Source organism: Notolepis coatsorum (assembly GCF_963971535.1).
Source record: "Notolepis coatsorum genome assembly, chromosome: 4".
In the NCBI taxonomy this organism is placed as follows: Eukaryota; Metazoa; Chordata; class Actinopteri; order Aulopiformes; family Paralepididae; genus Notolepis; species Notolepis coatsorum.
In genome coordinates, this window is record NC_140168.1 from 179144813 (window position 1) to 179165011 (window position 20199).

At 42.4% G+C, this 20199-nt stretch overlaps 2 protein-coding genes across 3 annotated transcripts in view; one reads left to right on the forward strand and one right to left on the reverse strand.

Annotated features, from left to right (window-relative positions):
• The window catches only part of nelfa (negative elongation factor complex member A), a gene marked incomplete at its 5' end in the record, with an annotated part of 52393 nt that extends 44719 nt beyond the window's left edge, over positions 1–7674 (reverse strand). The window contains 2 exons of the mRNA XM_084312420.1: positions 6219–6390; positions 7465–7674. Of these exons, the coding sequence (XP_084168546.1) occupies positions 6219–6390; positions 7465–7674 (382 nt within the window). The remainder of the gene's footprint in view (positions 1–6218; positions 6391–7464) is intronic.
• Positions 7675–9314: 1640 nt separating this feature from the next.
• Positions 9315–15079, forward strand: nicol1 (NELL2 interacting cell ontogeny regulator 1). Of its 2 annotated transcripts, none has more exons than XM_084312978.1 (4): positions 9315–9369; positions 9584–9729; positions 11639–11727; positions 13688–15079. In XM_084312978.1, the coding sequence occupies exons 2-4, from the start codon at positions 9615–9617 to the stop codon at positions 13757–13759; spliced, it is 276 nt and encodes a 91-aa protein (XP_084169104.1). In that variant the 5' UTR covers positions 9315–9369; positions 9584–9614; the 3' UTR covers positions 13760–15079. The 2 variants fall into 2 exon arrangements, with proteins under 2 accessions (XP_084169104.1, XP_084169105.1); XM_084312979.1 differs by having other exon boundaries at positions 9338–9369; positions 9595–9729.
• The last annotated feature ends 5120 nt before the right edge of the window (positions 15080–20199 follow it).

Genomic DNA, 20199 nt, shown 5'->3' on the forward strand with positions numbered 1-20199 from the left:
TATAATACAATAACCTAAATAGCTTTGGCTCCTCTACAATACGCTTACCTAGGATTTGACTTGATTCAACAACAAAGCAGTCGGGGCAATGGCAAGCCGAAAACGGTCGAAAGTGTAGTTATTTGAAGTTTGAATTTATTTATTTTTTTCTCATGACTGTGGTAGGTAGATTACATTTTTAGAGACTAAGGCTGCCTGCGGTTAGACACAGGGGTATTTTCGTTTCATTTTCAAGGCAACGTAATGGCAGGCATGTTAGACATTGGTTTTGCCTCCTGAGCACAGTGATGTAGTACAATGCCAAAGCAGTAGGTGGCAGTAGGTGGCGAACATGAAGGCAATTTTCAACCAATCAGAAGTTGGATGTGCCAATACACTTCCTGCTAAAAAAATCAACAAACCACCATCTTTAAATGCCTCGCGTTAGCCATTTAGCCAATGTAGCATTTATTTTTCAGCAAAGAAAGTGCAATAAAAGTGCAATAAACAAAACCGCTAAGACATGTCTCAACATGCCCAGGTTTGCGCAGTAATACGAGACAGAAATAAGGCTGGCACTAGATTATTCACCTTACGTATAAATACGGCGCAGGTGGATACAGATGCAGTTACCCCAACAAGTTGAAGCTTTCACCACGATACAACGTGCTGTGAAGTGGGCCCGTTTTGCCCCGAAATAGAGCCTTGAGACCGCGTTATATAACAGTATAGCATTGTGGCTAGCAGCTAACGTTAGCTCGTTAGCCAGCCAGCACCAAACTGATGATATCAGGAGCTATCAGTAGCTAGATAACATTAGACAACGCCTCATGTATTAAACAAAGGTGAATAGATGACTGGGCCATTTTGTTTAATGCTTGTTAACCCTTTTCTCGACAAGAACGTGTTACCACGTCATTGCTCGCCATGCGTAATCTGCCAATGATGCCGTAAGGCGTCTTTGAGATCAATATTTCAAAAATCTGTGATGGCAATCATATTTCACCCACGGAGACTGGAGATCTCCTGTTGATCTCCTCTCAACTCTCCAACGGTTCAAAAGCGCCATCTGGTGGCCGATCGGCGGATCGCCCAAACAGGAAATGAGCGGCAGGAAGTGGTGCTCATCCATATTCGGTCCGGCCGCTCGCGGGACTCGAGCTCGACACAATGGATAGCGATCCGTTGCCAATAACTCGATAAACAACATGATTTGGACGTATATATTATTATTAGGGCTGTCAGTTTATCGCGTTAATTAGATTAATTAATTACACAGCAAATTATCGCGTTATGAAAATTAACTCAAAATTAATTACAAAAAAACGTTTTTTTTTTATTATATATAATTTTTTTTTTATAATTTTTTTTTGTATCTCATTCATTCCATGAGAATGTAGAATACACATTTACAGACTTTTTTTTTAAATGGTCCATTTGCATGTTCTTGGTATCTGATTCTAGGGACATCTATGAATCTCAGGGAATGTATTCCCAGTGTCAGAAATACTGTGGGCTAGATCCACAAAGAATGGATTGCACGGTGCAAGTTGCACCCTTACTTACAATTCATTATGAATTGAAAATGGGGGACCCTGATGTAAACAAGACGAAAGTCTTTCTCTGGTCTGCATGCCCTTATGTGTGTATTTAGCCCTACTGTATTGTACCCATTCTGCAATCTGTTAATAACATTTTCATTCAATCAATCAATCTGTGTGGTGATTGATTGAATGAAAATCTTATTTTGAGTCAATTGTAATGAACCAAATGAGAATATCAATACATTTTTTTTTATCTTTGACTGTGAATAACACCATGCTCAAATTGACCAGACCTGAAAAATCTAAGCAAATTAATAGATGGAAGATGATTAAACAGAAGGTTTTGTAGATACAGTACTGAATTCTGCCATCTGGACACATGCAATTTGAAATATGATTATAGAATATAGAATATCAGGCTTAAAATGGTTATGAGATTAAAATGCGATTAATTCGATTAATTAATTACAAATCCTGTAATTAATTAGATTAATTTTTTTAATCGCCTGACAGCACTAATTATTATACAACCTGGAAATGGATCGCATATATCAACATCCCATAATCGCAAACTTTCTGCTACACGCTGACCACCCAACGGTCAGAGGAAGATGCGGTAAGTTTCAGCGTGTTTGAATATTATGATCCATATAAACTGCTGTGATCTATGTATCGCCCATACTACATGACTGATTTAACGTCGGCCACGGACTTATAACCCCCCCCCCCCCCCCCCCCCTCCGGTCACCAGCAGATGATGCATGACGCTTAGGACCTTGTACAATTGAAATTTTTTATCCGACGCCAAACGGTATCAAACTACATTTGATGACTAATATATGTATTTAGGGCTATAAATCACATTCTGCAGAATGCTGCAGAAAATGATAAAAACATATTTATACTTTAGACCGTATTTTAGTATGAATATGTGAATGAAAAGTAGAACGTTGCTACATCCTAAACGATAGATACTTGACGTTGAATGGGCCATAGTAATGTCAATTTAGCAATACAATTTAAAAAGTTATAGCCCTGCAAAGAAGGGGAACATCTCCATAGACTTACAGTAGTGGCAGAGAGGGGTATAAAATCAGAATAATCCCTGGCAGATAAAGGGTTAAGATTGAAAGAGGAGCTCTGAGCTAACAGGGTCTGGTAGCTAACGTTAGCTCAAAAAAATCCGGTACTCCACATTTTCCAGTTCACTGATCCAGCCGGGGTTACTAGAGTTCATTCTGGAGCCTCAGATCTCCGCGGATCATGGAGAACCACTGTGTCGCGTTGGATCCATACACGTATCGATTTTTTCGAATGGTGATCAGGAATTGGAATATACCAGTTGGATACCATCTGATGTCAGGTAAGGACTCTATGTTATCAGTGGTAGGATAATCAGAGTAATTTTGATGAAGTTATAAGCTGTTTTGTGAAATCTCTTCTTTCGTTTTCACTGTAAAAGTCCGAGAGGAAATCAACAAGGCGATTGTCCGCGCGCGGCCGTAATGTGCGTGCGTGCACGTATAATATTGATCATCTAGCGTTTATTTGAAAACGATTCATAAAAAGGCCGACGAATATCAACGTTGTGGAATATTCCACTAAAAGACGATTTTCATAGAATGCTCCAGAATGAGTTGTTTTTTATATCAAAACGGGGGCTTTTCTAACTGCTCTGAAACGGCAACGACGCGATAAAAAAACAATCTGCCTTCACAGCACTGTCTGGAACATAGTCTTTGATAATGCGATGGGCAGATTAGACACATAGCCATAATTTAAAACATAGATTAGGCGATATTAACGTTAACATTGGCGCGGATGGTGGCATTCAAGCGGTAAAATGGAAAACCAGGCATGGCATTTAAAGAGTTAAACACTTCATTTAAACGGAGTAACGTTAACGTTATGTCGAGTTCATACGTGTAGTGTAGTATGAACTCGTCATAACGTTAACATTACTCAGTGTCCACTGTTGCTGCCACCGTTGCGTCGCAGATGGATGGTACACTGTTAGCTCCGTAGCTAATCCGCTCCTAGACTACTGATAGCAGTACCGTTAACGTCGGAGCTGATCAATACTCCGGTTTTTTCTAATTTAGTTTAGAACCGGGTTTCGGGGGGTGTTACAAAGGGTCAGATTAAACCGAATATATATATTTATTACTTGAGATATATTGTATAGTATTTGTATATCGTCTGATATCCCTTGTATATTCTTTGTACATATACACGGAATATCCCTTTACCTAGTACAGGCCAGACCATAATATTCGTTCTCCTATTGGACAGCGACCCCCTAGGCGCCACGGCCATACCCCCAATGTCTAGTTCAAAGTCACCGCTAAGACATGTCTCAACATGCCCAGGTTTGCGCAGTAATACGAGACAGAAATAAGGCTGGCACTAGATTATTCACCTTACGTATAAATACGGCGCAGGTGGATACAGATGCAGTTACCCCAACAAGTTGAAGCTTTCACCACGATACAACGTGCTGTGAAGTGGGCCCGTTTTGCCCCGAAATAGAGCCTTGAGACCGCGTGCGAATTGATAGCTAAAGTGTCAGAGTTTAACGCTGTATCGTCGAGTTAGACCTATTCTATTATTAAGTAATAGTCTATTATGTATAGTGTATCGTGCGGCTACCGTTCTACAGTGACCAGCATTACCAACGTTTCATCGTACCGAGTTAGTGTGCTTATCCAGGCTGGGCGGCCTAACCTTGTGCCGCCATCCGAGGAGCCCTAGACGAGAACCGTGTGGATATGTACACTGGATAACCTACACCGACGAATGCAGAGCCCTTTTCGGCTAGATTATATTGCTTTGGTCCTGTGGCTGCTGGAGCAGAGAACCGTCTACCCCCACTACCGTGTGGGATTTACCCTGTGAGGAGCCCCGTCGAGCCCGCCTCTAGGACTCAGAGGCTGGCTAGCTTTCATCCATGCTGCAGTGCATACCGGAGTATAGCTGTTGCTTTGTCTAAGGATCAAGGGATTATTGCACCGTCTCCTGTACCTGGAGTCTCTTTATTCCTCGTTGATCCAGACCTTTGCTCCCGACAATTCTTCTCCCCTGCTGGCTTACAACCGGAGGGAACCCCCCCCTAGTATCTCCAGCTGACCTACGAGTGTACCTTATATAATTCTTATGCTACAGGTGGTATTAATTATCCCCATCGTAATATGCTCATGGACTTACGCTCTTGACCTATTCATGCACATTCTTCGCCTTACAAGCGCGACTCTAATTCTCAATACTGTAATATAATATTGATGCTCTTCTAATAAATATTACAAACAGGACTTTCTTTGTTAAGCCGTGTTATTGTGTGGGTGTTCATCACATATACCTGTGTACTGTATGGCCAGTAGTAAAGTACATAACTCAGTAGTGGTTTAATGATACCATACTTATCAATACAGTCAGGGAATTGTACCCCTCAGTTACAGGGGGAATCCCTACTCCCAAGAGGAGTTAGTTATCACAGGCTGTAGAATGCAGGAAGAGCTGCCAAGCTGCTCACGTTACATGTTGCGCATGCTACCGGTATGTCTGTAGTCGCGTTTTGATGACGTCATCACAACAACAACACGTTATTTGACTTTCGGTCATATATTTTCGGTGCTAAAACCCTTTCGGCCGAAAGCCGAAAGAGCCTTTTTAACCATTTTCGGCCGATAATTTTCAATAGCCGAATTTTCGGTGCATCCCTAGTTATGACTGATCATCCGCGGGTGAACGGAGGGGGGTCGTTTATAATTCCGTGACCGACGTTAAATGATTTATGTAGTATGGGTGATATATAGATCAGAGCAGTTTGTATCGAAAATGATAAAGAAAAACGCTGAAACTCACGGCAGCTTCCTCGTAGCGATGGGCGATGAGAGTGGAGCCAACAGATCCCAGTTATGTGATGTGGATCGATGCGATCCAGTTCCGGTTTGTATAATACTAATATACGCCCAAATCATGTGGATTATTGAGTTATGGCAACGGATCGATATCCACGGTGTGTGTCTTGAGTCCAGGGACGATAAACGAGTCCCCGGACGGAATAGTGAGACGCACCGGGAACCCAAGAGATCGACTTCCGGTTGCAACTCACCGATCAGCCACCAGGTGGCGGTATTGAAGCGTTGCAGAGTTGTGATGGCTCCCGCAGCATATGACAAGGCTCCGTGGGTGAAATATGAATTCCATGACGAAAATATGAAATATGAACTTGAAACACGCTGTACAGCGATATTGGCAGACAACACATGGCGGGCAATAACGCTGAACAGCGATTTTGGCGGGGAATGGGTTAAGAAAAGACATGCATATCCAAAACCGGACATCCATACTGCCCACAAATCTTCCCATTTTAAAGTGCTTGTAGCACCGGTAGCGGCAATAAAAATTATCCCCACTTTAGAAGACCAATTATCAGTGTTAATGTATTGGCATATTCATCCTATTTCTTGTTTTTGCCATTATAGATTACGCCTCTGTAGCAAGACTTGTTGTACTTAGTAATATGAGATACTGACCTGTTTAAACACGACAGACAAGAAACAGAGAAAGGGGGCATGTACACAAAAGTCATTGCAGCAGTTCTGATCAGATCAGTGCGGTTGGATGCGGGCAATGTGGCCCAAAAGGTCAAAGTGTACCACGTCAATTCTAAAACTATTCCGATCCATTGCATACCTTTCTCCCGCAGTTCCCCCAGGATGTCCTGTACGTTGGGATTCTGCTCCTCCAGGTCCAGGTTGAGGGAGCCCGTCTCTGGGAACGACTTGAGGATGTCGGCCACCATCAGCACCCAGGGCTCAGAGTCCACCGTGGCCAGCCTGATGATCTCAGAGAGGGCCTCCTTCATCTGGGGGGGGGGGGGGGGGGGGGGGGTAGGTAAATGTTTGGCTTAACCCACTGATGGTTTATAGAAAACTACAAGAGAGACTACTCGAAACATCAGTGTTGCTGTTGGCATCAAATGTCAGATCAAATACCAGATCCTATATACAGATGGGGACTAAGCTTTGTTGCTCTGGTGAACCTCACTGGTGGTGGACAAAAGGCTACTCTGATTGACTGATTGGAAACTTTATTAACAGATTGCAGAATGGGTACAATACAGTAGTACAGCTCAATACTAACAACTGTTAAATAGGATGGACTTTCGTCTTGTTTACATAAAGGGTCCTCCTGTTTACATAAGGGTCCTCCATTTTCAATTAATCGAGAATGACAATATTGGTAATAATAAGCCTTTAGTGTGAGGTTAGCTGGGATCATAACAAGGGTCCTGGTACAGATATGGAGAAATAAACAAACAAAACTATGGGGGCATCTACAGTGTACACCACTAGTTAGCTCAGTTACAGTCTGTGAGAGAGCTGGTAACGCCCTCTATTTCAGCATGGTGGTGGGGTTGACAAGCCCAGCAGTACCAGTCATATTGCACTAGCAGCCAACTGCTAGCTAATGTTATCCATTGTAACTCCATATGAGTGGATAATATACGCTGTTAGTGTTTACAATAGCTGATTAACGTCTACTTGCATACGATAACTGTAATGGCAAACATGTGGCTGGCGGCAAAAATACTATTTGAGCCACTTGCAGGCAGGCGACTAGAATCAATCGCGGAAACCATCATAATACAACAAGCCTGCTGCTAACAAGTTATTACCCACCGCCAACATTACACTTCCTCGGGACTAGCATTTAAACCCGCCAGCTAGCCTGTTTACTAAGGTGATGGTCGGCGAGTTGAGAGACCCTTCTTCTCCGGGAGCCCAGTTAACGTTAACAGCGATTCCCGTGCAGGTTTTTAGAGACGAGATGCATGAGATACAGGTTCGGCCAACTAGCTAACGCTAAGCTAACAGGATTAGCACGGTGGTAACGTTGCGCTCAGGCAGCAGCAGCAGCGCCGGTCATAGCGACCCACCTCATCAACAGTCCGCCTCGGGAGGTGCAGCATCCCGAGCAGCAGTTTGAGCTTCACCGGAGGCGACAAACTCGAGAAACACAGCCGTATGTTGTCGATCACCGACACGGTCAGGAGAGAAGCGATGCTAGAAGGTGCCCAGAGTTCGTCCGTGGATCCTAGTTTATTATGAAGCCACAGGCCGGTGTCGCTATCCTTCATCGACGCCATCTTGGGAAAAGAAGTGTTTTGAGTTCGGGCATTTTAACAAGGCTACCTAAAAGAAAACCCTCAGTCAGGACCCCACCCACACATGTCGGGGGAGGGGGGGCGGGACAATATCACCTGTCAATCACACCTGTCCGTAGAGCCATTTTGGGCAACATTTTTTACCTTTTTATTTATTTATTTATTTATTTATTGTTTATGTATTACTTTAGATGCTATGCATTTGTTCTCGAGCTTAGCTGTATGCAAGTTAGGCTATGAAATGTGATATTAAAAGTGTATTATCCCAGTAGCATACAGTATTATCCTGACAAAGAGGTTGACAAATTAAGCCTGAACAACATTTGGCAAATTTTTTTAACTTTTTTATTTATGTATTTATGTATTACTTTAGATGCTATGCATTTGTTCTGTATATTTGTTCTGTATATTTGCATATCGTATATGTCACAAATGTATCATGGCATGTATGTCCCTATGTCATAATAAATGTCATGATGTCATGTATGTTGTGTATGTCATAAATGTCACTATGAATTGAAAATGGGGGACCCTGATGTAAACAAGACAAACACCAGAGGGAGCTCCACAAATCATGTTAAACCCAGATTCAGCTCAAACAAGGGACTAAACACGTTTCGCAATTATGCCACGTCAATGTGGAACGCCCTACCCAAAGCTGTAAAGGAATGTGAATCACTACCCACTTTCAAAACCACTCTCAAAGAACAGCTATATACGGGGGACTGCAATTAGAAACTGGCCCTTGTAAATGCCCTAACCCAACCCCCTCCAATGTACAGTAAATGACCAAGTATGGTTTTGTCAATATTCCAATGTACAGTTTTGCTTGTACAGTTGTAGTGTCCCCCCCCCCACCCATCCTACCCAACCCCCCACCCACCCAACCACCTCCAATGTACAGCCCCCCCCCCCACCTCCCCAACCTCCCCCAATGTACAGTTTTTACGTCAAATGTATATACTCTCTTTTCTGGACTCTTTGTATCACAAACAGTACTGTATTTGCAAATCTGGTATGTCATAAATGTATAGATGTAGCAGTACTGTCTATCTGTATGTCATGTATGTCATATATGTCCTGATGAATTGAAAATGGGGGACACTGATGTAAACAAGACGAAAGTCTTTCTCTGGTCTGCATCTGGTCTGTTAACAATTGTGTGTATTGAGCCATACTGTATTGTACCCATTCTGCAATCTGTTAAAATACAGTTTTCATTCATTCATTCTCGAGCTTGGCTGTAGGCAAATTAGGCTAAGACATGTCAAATTAAAATTGTATTATCCCAGTAGCATACAGTATTATCCTGACAAAGAGGTTGACAAGCTTGAACAACATCCCTAAATGTTAGATTCTCGCTAGAATTAGACAGCAAAGAAAAACAACCTTTTTTGGCTTGGTCATTGTTTTACAAATCATTCAGAGAACATTCACAGAAATGCTTAATTTTTTTACCTGAATACAATTTTCGAAAGGGACTTTCTATATAATGAATTTCGTATAACAAAAGGGACATTAAATTAGCTGCATATATGGGGCAATATTATGTTTTTGCCACCGTCTCCGACATAATTGGGCTTCAACCTAACGCGCATGCGCACTCTGCGCTCCTCCATAATAAAAAAATCTCCAGAGGTGGGCATCTCACACCGATTTTCTTTAACATTAGAGACTGTGAGTATATTTAGATTTTATTCTACTGTCAGCGCAGCGTTTGTTTTTTAAACGATCATCTCTTGTATTGAGAGTGAGACTTGTAATATTGCAGTGCATTGTGCAAAATGCTAGGCCTTATCAGGCTTTGTTGTTTCAGTGGCTGACGATCGCATTTCATTCCTTGTTTACCGTGTAGGCCACGATAATGTTTAATAGCCTATGTTTATTCCAGGTGATTTATAGCACTCGGCATTTGCGTCGCTATGGCACCGAATGGATATCTGCTACAAGCCGTGGCGCTTCTTCTAGCGGTCCAGCTTCTCTGTCTCAGAGCAGCTGATGCTGAGCAGGAGACGGGGACCGTCATCCCTGCCGAAAGTAGGTGGATTTAAACATGGAATGTGGATTGTATTATCTGTGGGCCTACATTTGTATTTGTGCTCACTTAATTGTGAATTCTGGTCTCTGACAAGAACAAGTTGCAGGTTGAAAAAACCCTCAGCTCGGAACTAGGCAAAATCTGCATATGGCTCGCTGATAACAAACTATCATTACACATGGGCAAAACAGAGTCCATTCTCTTCGGGTCAAATAACAAACTCAGCAAGACCGACGGCTTCTCAGTTACAGTGGGTGACAATATTGTCACAAGGAAAGACGAAATTACCTACCTGGGTTCCATCCTAGAGGCAAATCTTTCCTGTGACAAAATGGCATGGACCAATGTAATAAAAAAAATGTCAACCAACGAACTAGATTCTTGTACCGGATCTCCTCTCTGGTAAACAAGAATACCCTGAAGACTCTGGCAGGAGCACTCATTCAAGGGTACTATGCGTGCACCTCATGGTACCAAAGCACCTCAAAGGCGCTTAAAACAAGATTACAAACATCACAAAACAAACTGGTCAGACTACTACTTGACCTTACCCCCAGAACCCACCTCACCCCTGCCCACTTTGACAACCTAGGATGGCTTAGAGTAGACGACAGAGTACAGCAACTTGCAATGGGCCTGGTCTACAAGATACACTACACGACTAAGGTACCCATGTACATGTCAAAATACTTCCCAAAGGTCAGTGAATACCACAACCACTACACCAGAGGAAGCTCAACAAATCATGTTAAACCCAGATTCGACTCAAACAAGGGACTAAACACATTTCGCAATTATGCCACATCAATGTGGAACGCCCTACCCAAAGCTGTAAAGGAATGTGAATCCCTACCCACATTCAAAACCGCTCTTAAAGAGCACCTACGGGAGGCTGCAATTCGAAACTGGCCACCGTAAATACCCAAAAAAACCCACCACCTGCTAATAGACAGTCTCCTCCCCACCGCATGTATATATTCCCTCCCCGCCGTATGTATATTTCTCTCCCACCCACCCACCCCCTCCTAAATTAATGTACAGTATATAATGTATATACTCTGTCAGGATCTAGGGGTAACAGTACTGTATATTTGAATACCGTTTATGTCACAAATGTATCAGTACTAAATACCTATATGTCCCTATGCCATAAATGTCATGTATGTTGTGTATGTCATAAATGTCTATATGAATTGAAAATGGGGGACCCTGATGTAAACAAGACAAACGTCTTTCTCAGGTCTGCATCCCCTTAACAATTGTGTGTATTAGGGTGGCTACGTGGCGTAGTGGGCAAGGCACTCGCCACGAAATGCTGGAGACGCTGGGCTCGTCAGTTCGAGCCCAGCGCTCCACATTTGCTTTCAGTTTAGCTGGTCGTCCACAGTAATACACATTGGCCGTATTACGGGGAGGGAAACTGAAGGGTGGGGATCGGGCGTTGTGGACAGCGACTCCTACAGGTCGGTTGGTGCGCCTGCGCAGTAGAATCAGGAAGTGTCGGGGGCAGCGTGAGCCTCCCACGCGTTACTCCTCGCCACTGAGAGATCGAGCTGCGCAGGTGAAAAGATGCGACTGCTGTTACCTCAAGTACCGGAGGGGACTTGTGCTATGTATGACTTAGTCCACATTGCAGCCGGCTTGTGGGAGGCAAGAAACAGCGTCCGTGACAGGGGAGGGTTGAATTGGATGATACGAAATTGGGATGGGAGAAAAAATAGAAAAATGGGAGAAAAAGTGGATAAAAAAAAACAATTGTGTGTATTGAGCCGTACTGTATTGTACCCATTCTGCAATCTGTTAAATAAAGTTTTCATTCATTCATTCATTCACGCCTGAGTTGCTTCTTGCTATATGTAGTCTATTTGGATGAGCTCAATTATCTTGTTTATTCCCCCCCCCCCCCAGGTCGTCCATGTGTGGATTGTCATGCATTTGAGTTTATGCAGAGGGCACTCCAGACTCTAAAGAAGACCGCTTTCAACCTCGATGCCAGGGTAAGCGAGGATCTCTCGTTGTGCATTGTGTACCATTGTCCCTGTACCTGTATGTTTAATGTGCTAGAATAGCACCAAGATTAATTGCACGAGACATATAGGGGAAAACTTAATTATGCTCGGTCGGGATGCAAACTCTCAACAAACTTCAGAATACATGTTCTATTTTCACAATAAGATAAGATAATAATATTCCTTATTGATCCCCTTGGGGAAATTCAGGGGGGGAAATGGACTGCATTTATATAGCGCTTGATTGATTGATTGATGATGAAAACTTATTAACAGATTGCAGAATGGGTGCAGTACAGTACAGCTCAAAACATACAATTGTTAGGGTGTTAAGGGGATGCAGACCAGAGAAATACTTTCGTCTTGTTTACATCAGGGTCCCCCATTTTCAATTCATCATAACATATATGACATACATGACATACAGATGCAGTACTGCTACATCTATACATTTATTACATACCAGATTTGCAAATACAGTACTGTTTGTGATACGAAAAGAGTCCAGAAAAGAGAGTATATACATTTGACGTAGAAACTGTACATTGGAGGAGGTTGGGTAGGTGGGGTGGGGTTGGGGGGTGGGGGGGACTGTACATTGGAGGTGGTTGGGTGGGGGGGGGGGGTGGAGGGTTGGGTAGGAGGGGTGGGTGGGTGGGGGACACTGTACAACTGTACAAGCAAAACTGTACATTGGAATATTGACAAAACCATACTTGGTAATTTACTGTACATTGGAGGGGGTTGTGTTAGGACATTTACAGGGGCCAGTTTCGAATTGCAGTCTCCCGTAGGTGTTCTTTGAGAGTGTTTTTTAAAGTCAGTAGTGATTCACATTCCTTTACAGCTTTGGGTAGGGCGTTCCACATTGATGTGGCCTAATTGCGAAACGTGTTTAGTCCCTTGTTTGAGCCGAATCTGGGTTTAACATGATTTGTGGAGCTCCCTCTGGTGTTGTGATCGTGGTATTCACTGACCTTTGGGAAGTATTTTGACATGTACATGGGTACCTTGGTCGTGTAGTGTATCTTGTAGACCAGGCCCATTGCAAGTTGCTGTACTCTGTCGTCTACTCTAAGCCATCCTAGGTTGTCAAAGTGGGCAGGGGTGAGGTGGGTTCTAGGAGTAAGGTCAAGCAGTAGTCTGACCAGTTTGTTTTGAGATGTTTGTAATTTTGTTTTTAGCGCCTTTGAGGTGCTTTATCCAATACAGGTGCATCTCTCAATAAATTAGAATATTGAGGAAATATATTGGCTGCCTCCATGCCACGCCGCATTGATTCATGCAAAATGAGCCCTGACATTTATGTAATATATATATCTTTTTTTTATTGGTCTTATGTAATATTCAAATGTTCTCAGATACAGAATTTTGGGTTTTCATTAGCTGTAAGCCATAATCATCAGAATTTAAAGAAATAAAGGCTTGAAATATTTCACTCTGTGTGTAATGAATCTGTATATAATAATATGATTTTCACTTTTTGAATTGACTTACTGAAATAAATGAACTTTTCCTCGATATTATAATTGATTGAGATAGTTGAAGGCAGAGGTTCTGTGTAGGATTGTTAGTAACTGTCTAACTGCATATATATAACTGTTTACACTAGTAACTGTCTATCTGCATATATAGCTGTTTCCACTAGAGGGCGCTCTAGGCGGAGACACTCAGGAGTACTACCAGGTGGCGAGTATAAATAGATATGTCTCCTCCCACTTCTTTCTCTCCCCCAAAGCCTCTCAGAGAGAGGAGACCTGTATGTTACTGCTGCTCTTCATGTGAATAAATAAACCACGCCAGTTAAGGCTCAAGATAGAAACCATGCCTCTTGACCACATTATTGTCGCCCTATAGCCGAATTCTGTTAACAGAGATGCACCTGTATATATATAATAATAATAATGATATTATTTATATATTCTTATGGTGTTTGCCCCTCTTCCAGACGGAGACCCTGGTCCTGCGGGCAGAGAGGAGGGCTCTGTGTGACTGCATGCCCCCCAGCTCCCTGCGCTGAGTCCCCCCTGCGTACGTCACCCACGCTCCTCCTATTTTACACACAGCCACCACTGTCGTACGTTGACGGACACCTTCACCTACCGTATTGTCTCCCCCCCCCCCCCCCCCCGGTTAACTAGCCTTTTCCAAAAATCTAGCTCCGTGTATAGAATATTTATTTGTCAATTTTATTTACACACCAGGCACTTTAGTTTTCTTTCGCTCACGTATCGCCGTCGACGTGGGCTTCGTTTTGTCGTCCTGCGTTATTAGACATGGGCGAATATTAAAACAACACTGTATTTTATGATCTGAAACACCTGTCTGTAAATTCTATTGGGTTGCTTGTTTTTATTTATTTATTTATTTTTATTTAATATATATTTTTTTGTGGGGGTGGGGGGTATTCATTCTCATCTGTCTCATATGTTTTAGTGTAGAACACCCAGATATAGATAGATTTCATACACAAACAACTTTCTTTCTTGAATGTGTTTAAAGAGATGAATGTTCAAGACCCTTTCACACGTCTGACGGTAGCATCACGCTTAGAAAACCCTGCGATCCATCGCTGCTGCATAGGCAGGCGACGCAGGTGAAGCTCCCTGTGTGACTGCTGTCATTATGGTACACCTGGCGCCACCAGTACATTGCATCTGTTTGCAATAGCACTCTTAATCGATCGATTTGCAAGTATAGGCCTAAATTGTGAAATGGTTAGAGTACATTTATGTAGTTAAATACAGTCCCCAGTCTATGTCAAGCTAATCCCTCAATTGTGTGGACAAAAAGCCCCCTCCCTCCAAATTAAAAAAAAAAAATAAATGTAATTGTTGTCATTACAGCCTTATATTGTAAGATTATTTCAAGTGTGACCAGAATTTCCATGAAAACAATGTTTTATGCCAGCATGGAGAGGGTGGTGTCTTAGAATACGTGTACTTGTTGGACTCTATCTAGCACGCCCATGTAGCATGACTTTAGAGCACTTTTTTTACTTATTACTTTATTACTCTTTAATACAGGCTATATGCATAATAATTATATTCTGTATGTAACATATGACCATGTAAAGTTACGTCTCTTATGTCTTTACCGTCTGACAGAACTGTATTAAAGATTAGAAATACATTATGGAGAGATCATATTTAGCACTATAAGGGTTTTAGAGGATGAAGGGAGGATGGTGAAGTGAGAGGTGGAGAGGAAGGCATAGCCTGAGGATATAGACATGTTGTTCGCTTTACTGTTGTTGCTTGAACAGCGTCCTTTGTACAAATAATGTCACAAGAACTGCCTTTAGGAACTTCCTGTATGTTTTATCGGCTATTAAAATACATTGTAACTTCCATCTGCGATGTCGTTTCCTCTCACTTTATTGTTTTGGGGTCGTGATTTATTGCACCCAGGAGCGTATGTGTGTTTTCTTCACGCCAGAGGGATGAATTTATCGTCTGAGAATCACATCATGATCTCTGTTGTTACTGTAACTGATGTGAATTATGAGTGTGTGTGTGTGCGTGCGCGTGTGCATGCACATAAAGTGGCTTCATGTGTCTATGCCAGGGTTAGGGAGGATCCTCTCATGCATTGTGTACCATTGTCCCTGTATGTTAATGCACTAGAATAGCATCAAGATTAACGCCCCCCCCCCCCAGTTTTCTGGGATATTTAATTATATATATATAATGGCTGTATTTAATAACTCTTTTATCCAAAGTGCTTTACAATTGGTTCCTCACATTTTACCCATTCACTCACACATTCACACCCTGACGGCGGAGGCGACCATGCAAGGTGCCGACCTGCTTATCGGGAGCAATTAAGGGTTAAGTGTCTCGCTCAAGGACACTTTGACACTAGGGGTGGGACGATACATCGATCCAGATCGATACATCGATGTAATTATCAACAATCGAATCGGATCGATGCGATGTAATAAGATCGATTCATATCGATACTCTTATTTTGAAAATCCTGTGGCGAGTCTCATATCCGCCCAAGAACAACAGCAGTAGCTCCGTGTGTGTAGATGTTACAGCATAGCATTCTCCCTTTCTGTGTGTGTGTGTGTGCGCGCGTCTTTGGAAAGACCAGATGAGGTCAGAGGAGTTTGATGTTTAAATGTTATTTAAACATAAACAATATAATACATAATAAATGTAGGCCTATACATGATCATGCAACATCAACAAATTGTTGTAGGAACGGTTTGGGAGAGGGAGGTTGTGAGTTTTGAGTTCCAAAAAATGTAGCTTAAAGTTTAAAGCTCAATATATAAAAACGTGGCACTTTACAGTGAACAGGAGGTCTATTTGTATTAAAAACAATAGATTGATTTTCCTTTAAATGTCTGGAAGAGCTCAAAAATACAAATGTCAAATGATATTTTCATTACTTTTTTTTGTTGATCTAAATGTTACTGATTGTGTTAAATGGGCATATGATATCATCTCATATCGATCGCAGGCACCTGAATCTAATCGTATCGTATTGTATCGTGAGAGACTTTGTGATATCGGCAAATATCGTATCGTTGTCCAAAGAATCGATATCGTATCGTATCATGATGAAACTGGTGATTCCCACCCCTATTTGACACGCTGCCCGGGAGGAGCGGGAATCAAACCGGGAACCGCTGGATTACTAGACGAATGCTCTACACACACACACATTTTTCTGGGATATTTAATTATTATATCCATTTTTGTCATTGTATTTATGTCACCCGGATTATAGAACAAGAGATAATTACACGAGACGAGACAGAGGGGAAAGCACTCTGAACACCAATATTTGTGTGTGTGTGTGTGTGTGTGTGTGTGCATGCATACACTGGCTTCATGTGTATTGAGTGTGTAAGCATCAGTGGTGGAAGAAGTACACAGTTCCTTTACTTAAGTAAAAGTAGAAATACCCAGATAAATGAGTACTCTGGTAAAAGTCCTCCAATCAAATTTTACTTAAGTAAAAGTATAGAAGTATTTTCTATTGAATGTACATTAGTATCTAAAGTAAAAGTATGCATTATAATAATAACTTTATTTGTATAGCACTTTTCATACAGAAGTTGCAGTTCAAAGTGCTTCACAACAGTAAAAAAAATACAGGCATAAGCGAGCATGAAAAAGATAGAGAGGTAGCAAGGTAAGGTAAATCACAGCATTCTACATGACGTTTTTCTATTTCAGTGCTTGGGAGCATTCAATCCTCGATCCATTGACCTCTAAATGTTATGGTGTGTGGTCCAGTTATGCTGCTCTGATTAAAGGTTATGTTAAAGTGGTATGTGGTCCAGTTATGCTGCTCTGATTAAAGGTTATGTTAAAGTGGTATGTGGTCCAGTTATGCTGCTCTGATTAAAGGTTATGTTAAAGTGGTATGTGGTCCAGTTATGCTGCTCTGATTAAAGGTTATGTTAAAGTGGTATGTGGCCCAGTTATGCTGCTCTGATTAAAGGTTATGTTAAAGTGGTATGTGGTCCAGTTATGCTGCTCTGATTAAAGGTTATAAGTTATGCTGATCTGATTAAAGGTTATGTTAAAGTGGTATGTGGTCCAGTTCTTGAAATGTACATGCAAGTACATAATCTTCATACATTTCTGCCATATTTTCTATGCAAAATCTTTCTTCAAAGTAACTAGTAACTGGTGGGTTCAGATAAATGTAGTGGAGTAAAAAGTACAATATTTCCTTTGAATTGTAGTGGAGTAAAAGTATAAAGTTCCTTAAAATGATTGTATACCACTTTATGCTTTGCTCTTGCTGCTTGTTTTACACTGATTGTATGTCTTATTTCTTACTGATGTAAAGCACTTTGAATTGCAATCCCCTGTATGAAAGGTGCTATACAAATAAAGTTATTATTATTAAAATGAAAATACTCATGTAAAGTACAAGTAGCTCGAAATTGTACTTAAGTACTTGAGTAAAAGTACCTAGTTACTTTCCACCACTGGTAAGCGTACATGCATGTCTGTGTGAGATACTCATTGTGGTCGGCGTCAAGTCCCATCTATCAGTTCTGATGGCAGAGGTGCGTTGGTCACGTCAGCAGTTCTCTGGACGAGCCCCGTTCACTCATTCACTGTCACCAGTTCTCTGGACGAGACGTTCATTCATTCACTGTCACCAGTTCTCTGGACGAGCCCCGTTCACTCATTCACTGTCACCAGTTCTCTGGACGAGCCCCGTTCACTCATTCACTGTCAGCAGTTCTCTGGACGAGCCCCGTTCATTCATTCACTGTCACCAGTTCTCTGGACGAGCCCCGTTCACTCATTCACTGTCACCAGTTCTCTGGACGAGCCCCGTTCACTCATTCACTGTCACCAGTTCTCTGGACGAGCCCCGTTCACTCATTCACTGTCACCAGTTCTCTGGACGAGCCCCATTCACTCATTCACTGTCAGCAGTTCTCTGGACGAGCCCCGTTCACTCATTCACTGTCAGCAGTTCTCTGGACGAGCCCCGTTCACTCATTCACTGTCAGCAGTTCTCTGGACGAGCCCCGTTCACTCATTCACTGTCAGCAGTTCTCTGGACGAGCCCCGTTCACTCATTCACTGTCACCAGTTCTCTGGACGAGCCCCATTCACTCATTCACTGTCACCAGTTCTCTGGACGAGCCCCGTTCACTCATTCACTGTCACCAGTTCTCTGGACGAGCCCCGTTCACTCATTCACTGTCACCAACTTCTCTTCCTCGATGGTCACAAAACATAGACGACAACAAGAGACTATGTTTAGGATTGGATTACAAAAAAAAATATTATGAAAAAAGAAAAGACTTATCAAGCCAACTGGTCCTTATCTGGCACCTTGTTTCCACCTCTGTTTGCTGTTTCAACCCGGATTGTTGCCAAAATCAAACTACTTCAATGATCACTATAACACCTTCTCTGCTCATTTGTCAGAAGCAGTTCTCTGGACGAGCCCCGTTCATTCATTCACTGTCACCAGTTCTCTGGACGAGCCCCGTTCACTCATTCACTGTCACCAGTTCTCTGGACGAGCCCCGTTCACTCATTCACTGTCACCAGTTCTCTGGACGAGCCCCGTTCACTCATTCACTGTCACCAGTTCTCTGGACGAGCCCCATTCACTCATTCACTGTCAGCAGTTCTCTGGACGAGCCCCGTTCACTCATTCACTGTCAGCAGTTCTCTGGACGAGCCCCGTTCACTCATTCACTGTCAGCAGTTCTCTGGACAAGCCCCGTTCACTCATTCACTGTCAGCAGTTCTCTGGACGAGCCCCGTTCACTCATTCACTGTCACCAGTTCTCTGGACGAGCCCCATTCACTCATTCACTGTCACCAGTTCTCTGGACGAGCCCCGTTCACTCATTCACTGTCACCAGTTCTCTGGACGAGCCCCGTTCACTCATTCACTGTCACCAACTTCTCTTCCTCGATGGTCACAAAACATAGACGACAACAAGAGACTATGTTTAGGATTGGATTACAAAAAAAAATATTATGAAAAAAGAAAAGACTTATCAAGCCAACTGGTCCTTATCTGGCACCTTGTTTCCACCTCTGTTTGCTGTTTCAACCCGGATTGTTGCCAAAATCAAACTACTTCAATGATCACTATAACACCTTCTCTGCTCATTTGTCAGAAGCACTGGAAGTCTCACCTGCAAGCCAGAACCGCAAGTTAATCAGATGAGTTTTTGTGCACGTGTGTGTTTGCGTGTATGTGCGCATGCGTGTCTGTGACGTGTGTGTTTGCGTGCATGTATATGTATGAATGAATGAATGAATGAATGAATGATGAACAGATTGCAGAATGGGTACAATACAGTACGGCTCAATACACACAATTGTTAAGGGGATGCAGACCTGAGAAAGACGTTTGTCTTGTTTACATCAGGGTCCCCCATTTTCAATTCATATAGACATTTATGACATACACAACATACATGACATTTATGGCATAGGGACATATAGGTATTTAGTACTGATACATTTGTGACATAAACGGTATTCAAATATACAGTACTGTTACCCCTAGATCCTGACAGAGTATATACATTTGATGGGGAGGGGACTGTAAATTAGGGTGGGTGGGAGAGAAATATACATACGGCGGGGAGGGAATATATACATGCGGTGGGGAGGAGACTGTCTATTAGGAGGTGGTGGGGGTTTGGGGCATTTACGGTGGCCAGTTTCGAATTGCAGCCTCCCGTAGGTGCTCTTTAAGACTGGTTTTGAATGTGGGTAGGGATTCACATTCCTTTACAGCTTTGGGTAGGGCGTTCCACATTGATGTGGCATAATTGCGAAACGTGTTTAGTCCCTTGTTTGAGCCGAATCTGGGTTTAACATGATTTGTTGAGCTTCCTCTGGTGTAGTGGTTGTGGTATTCACTGACCTTTGGGAAGTATTTTGACATGTACATGGGTACCTTAGTCGTATAGTGTATCTTGTAGACCAGGCCCATTGCAAGTTG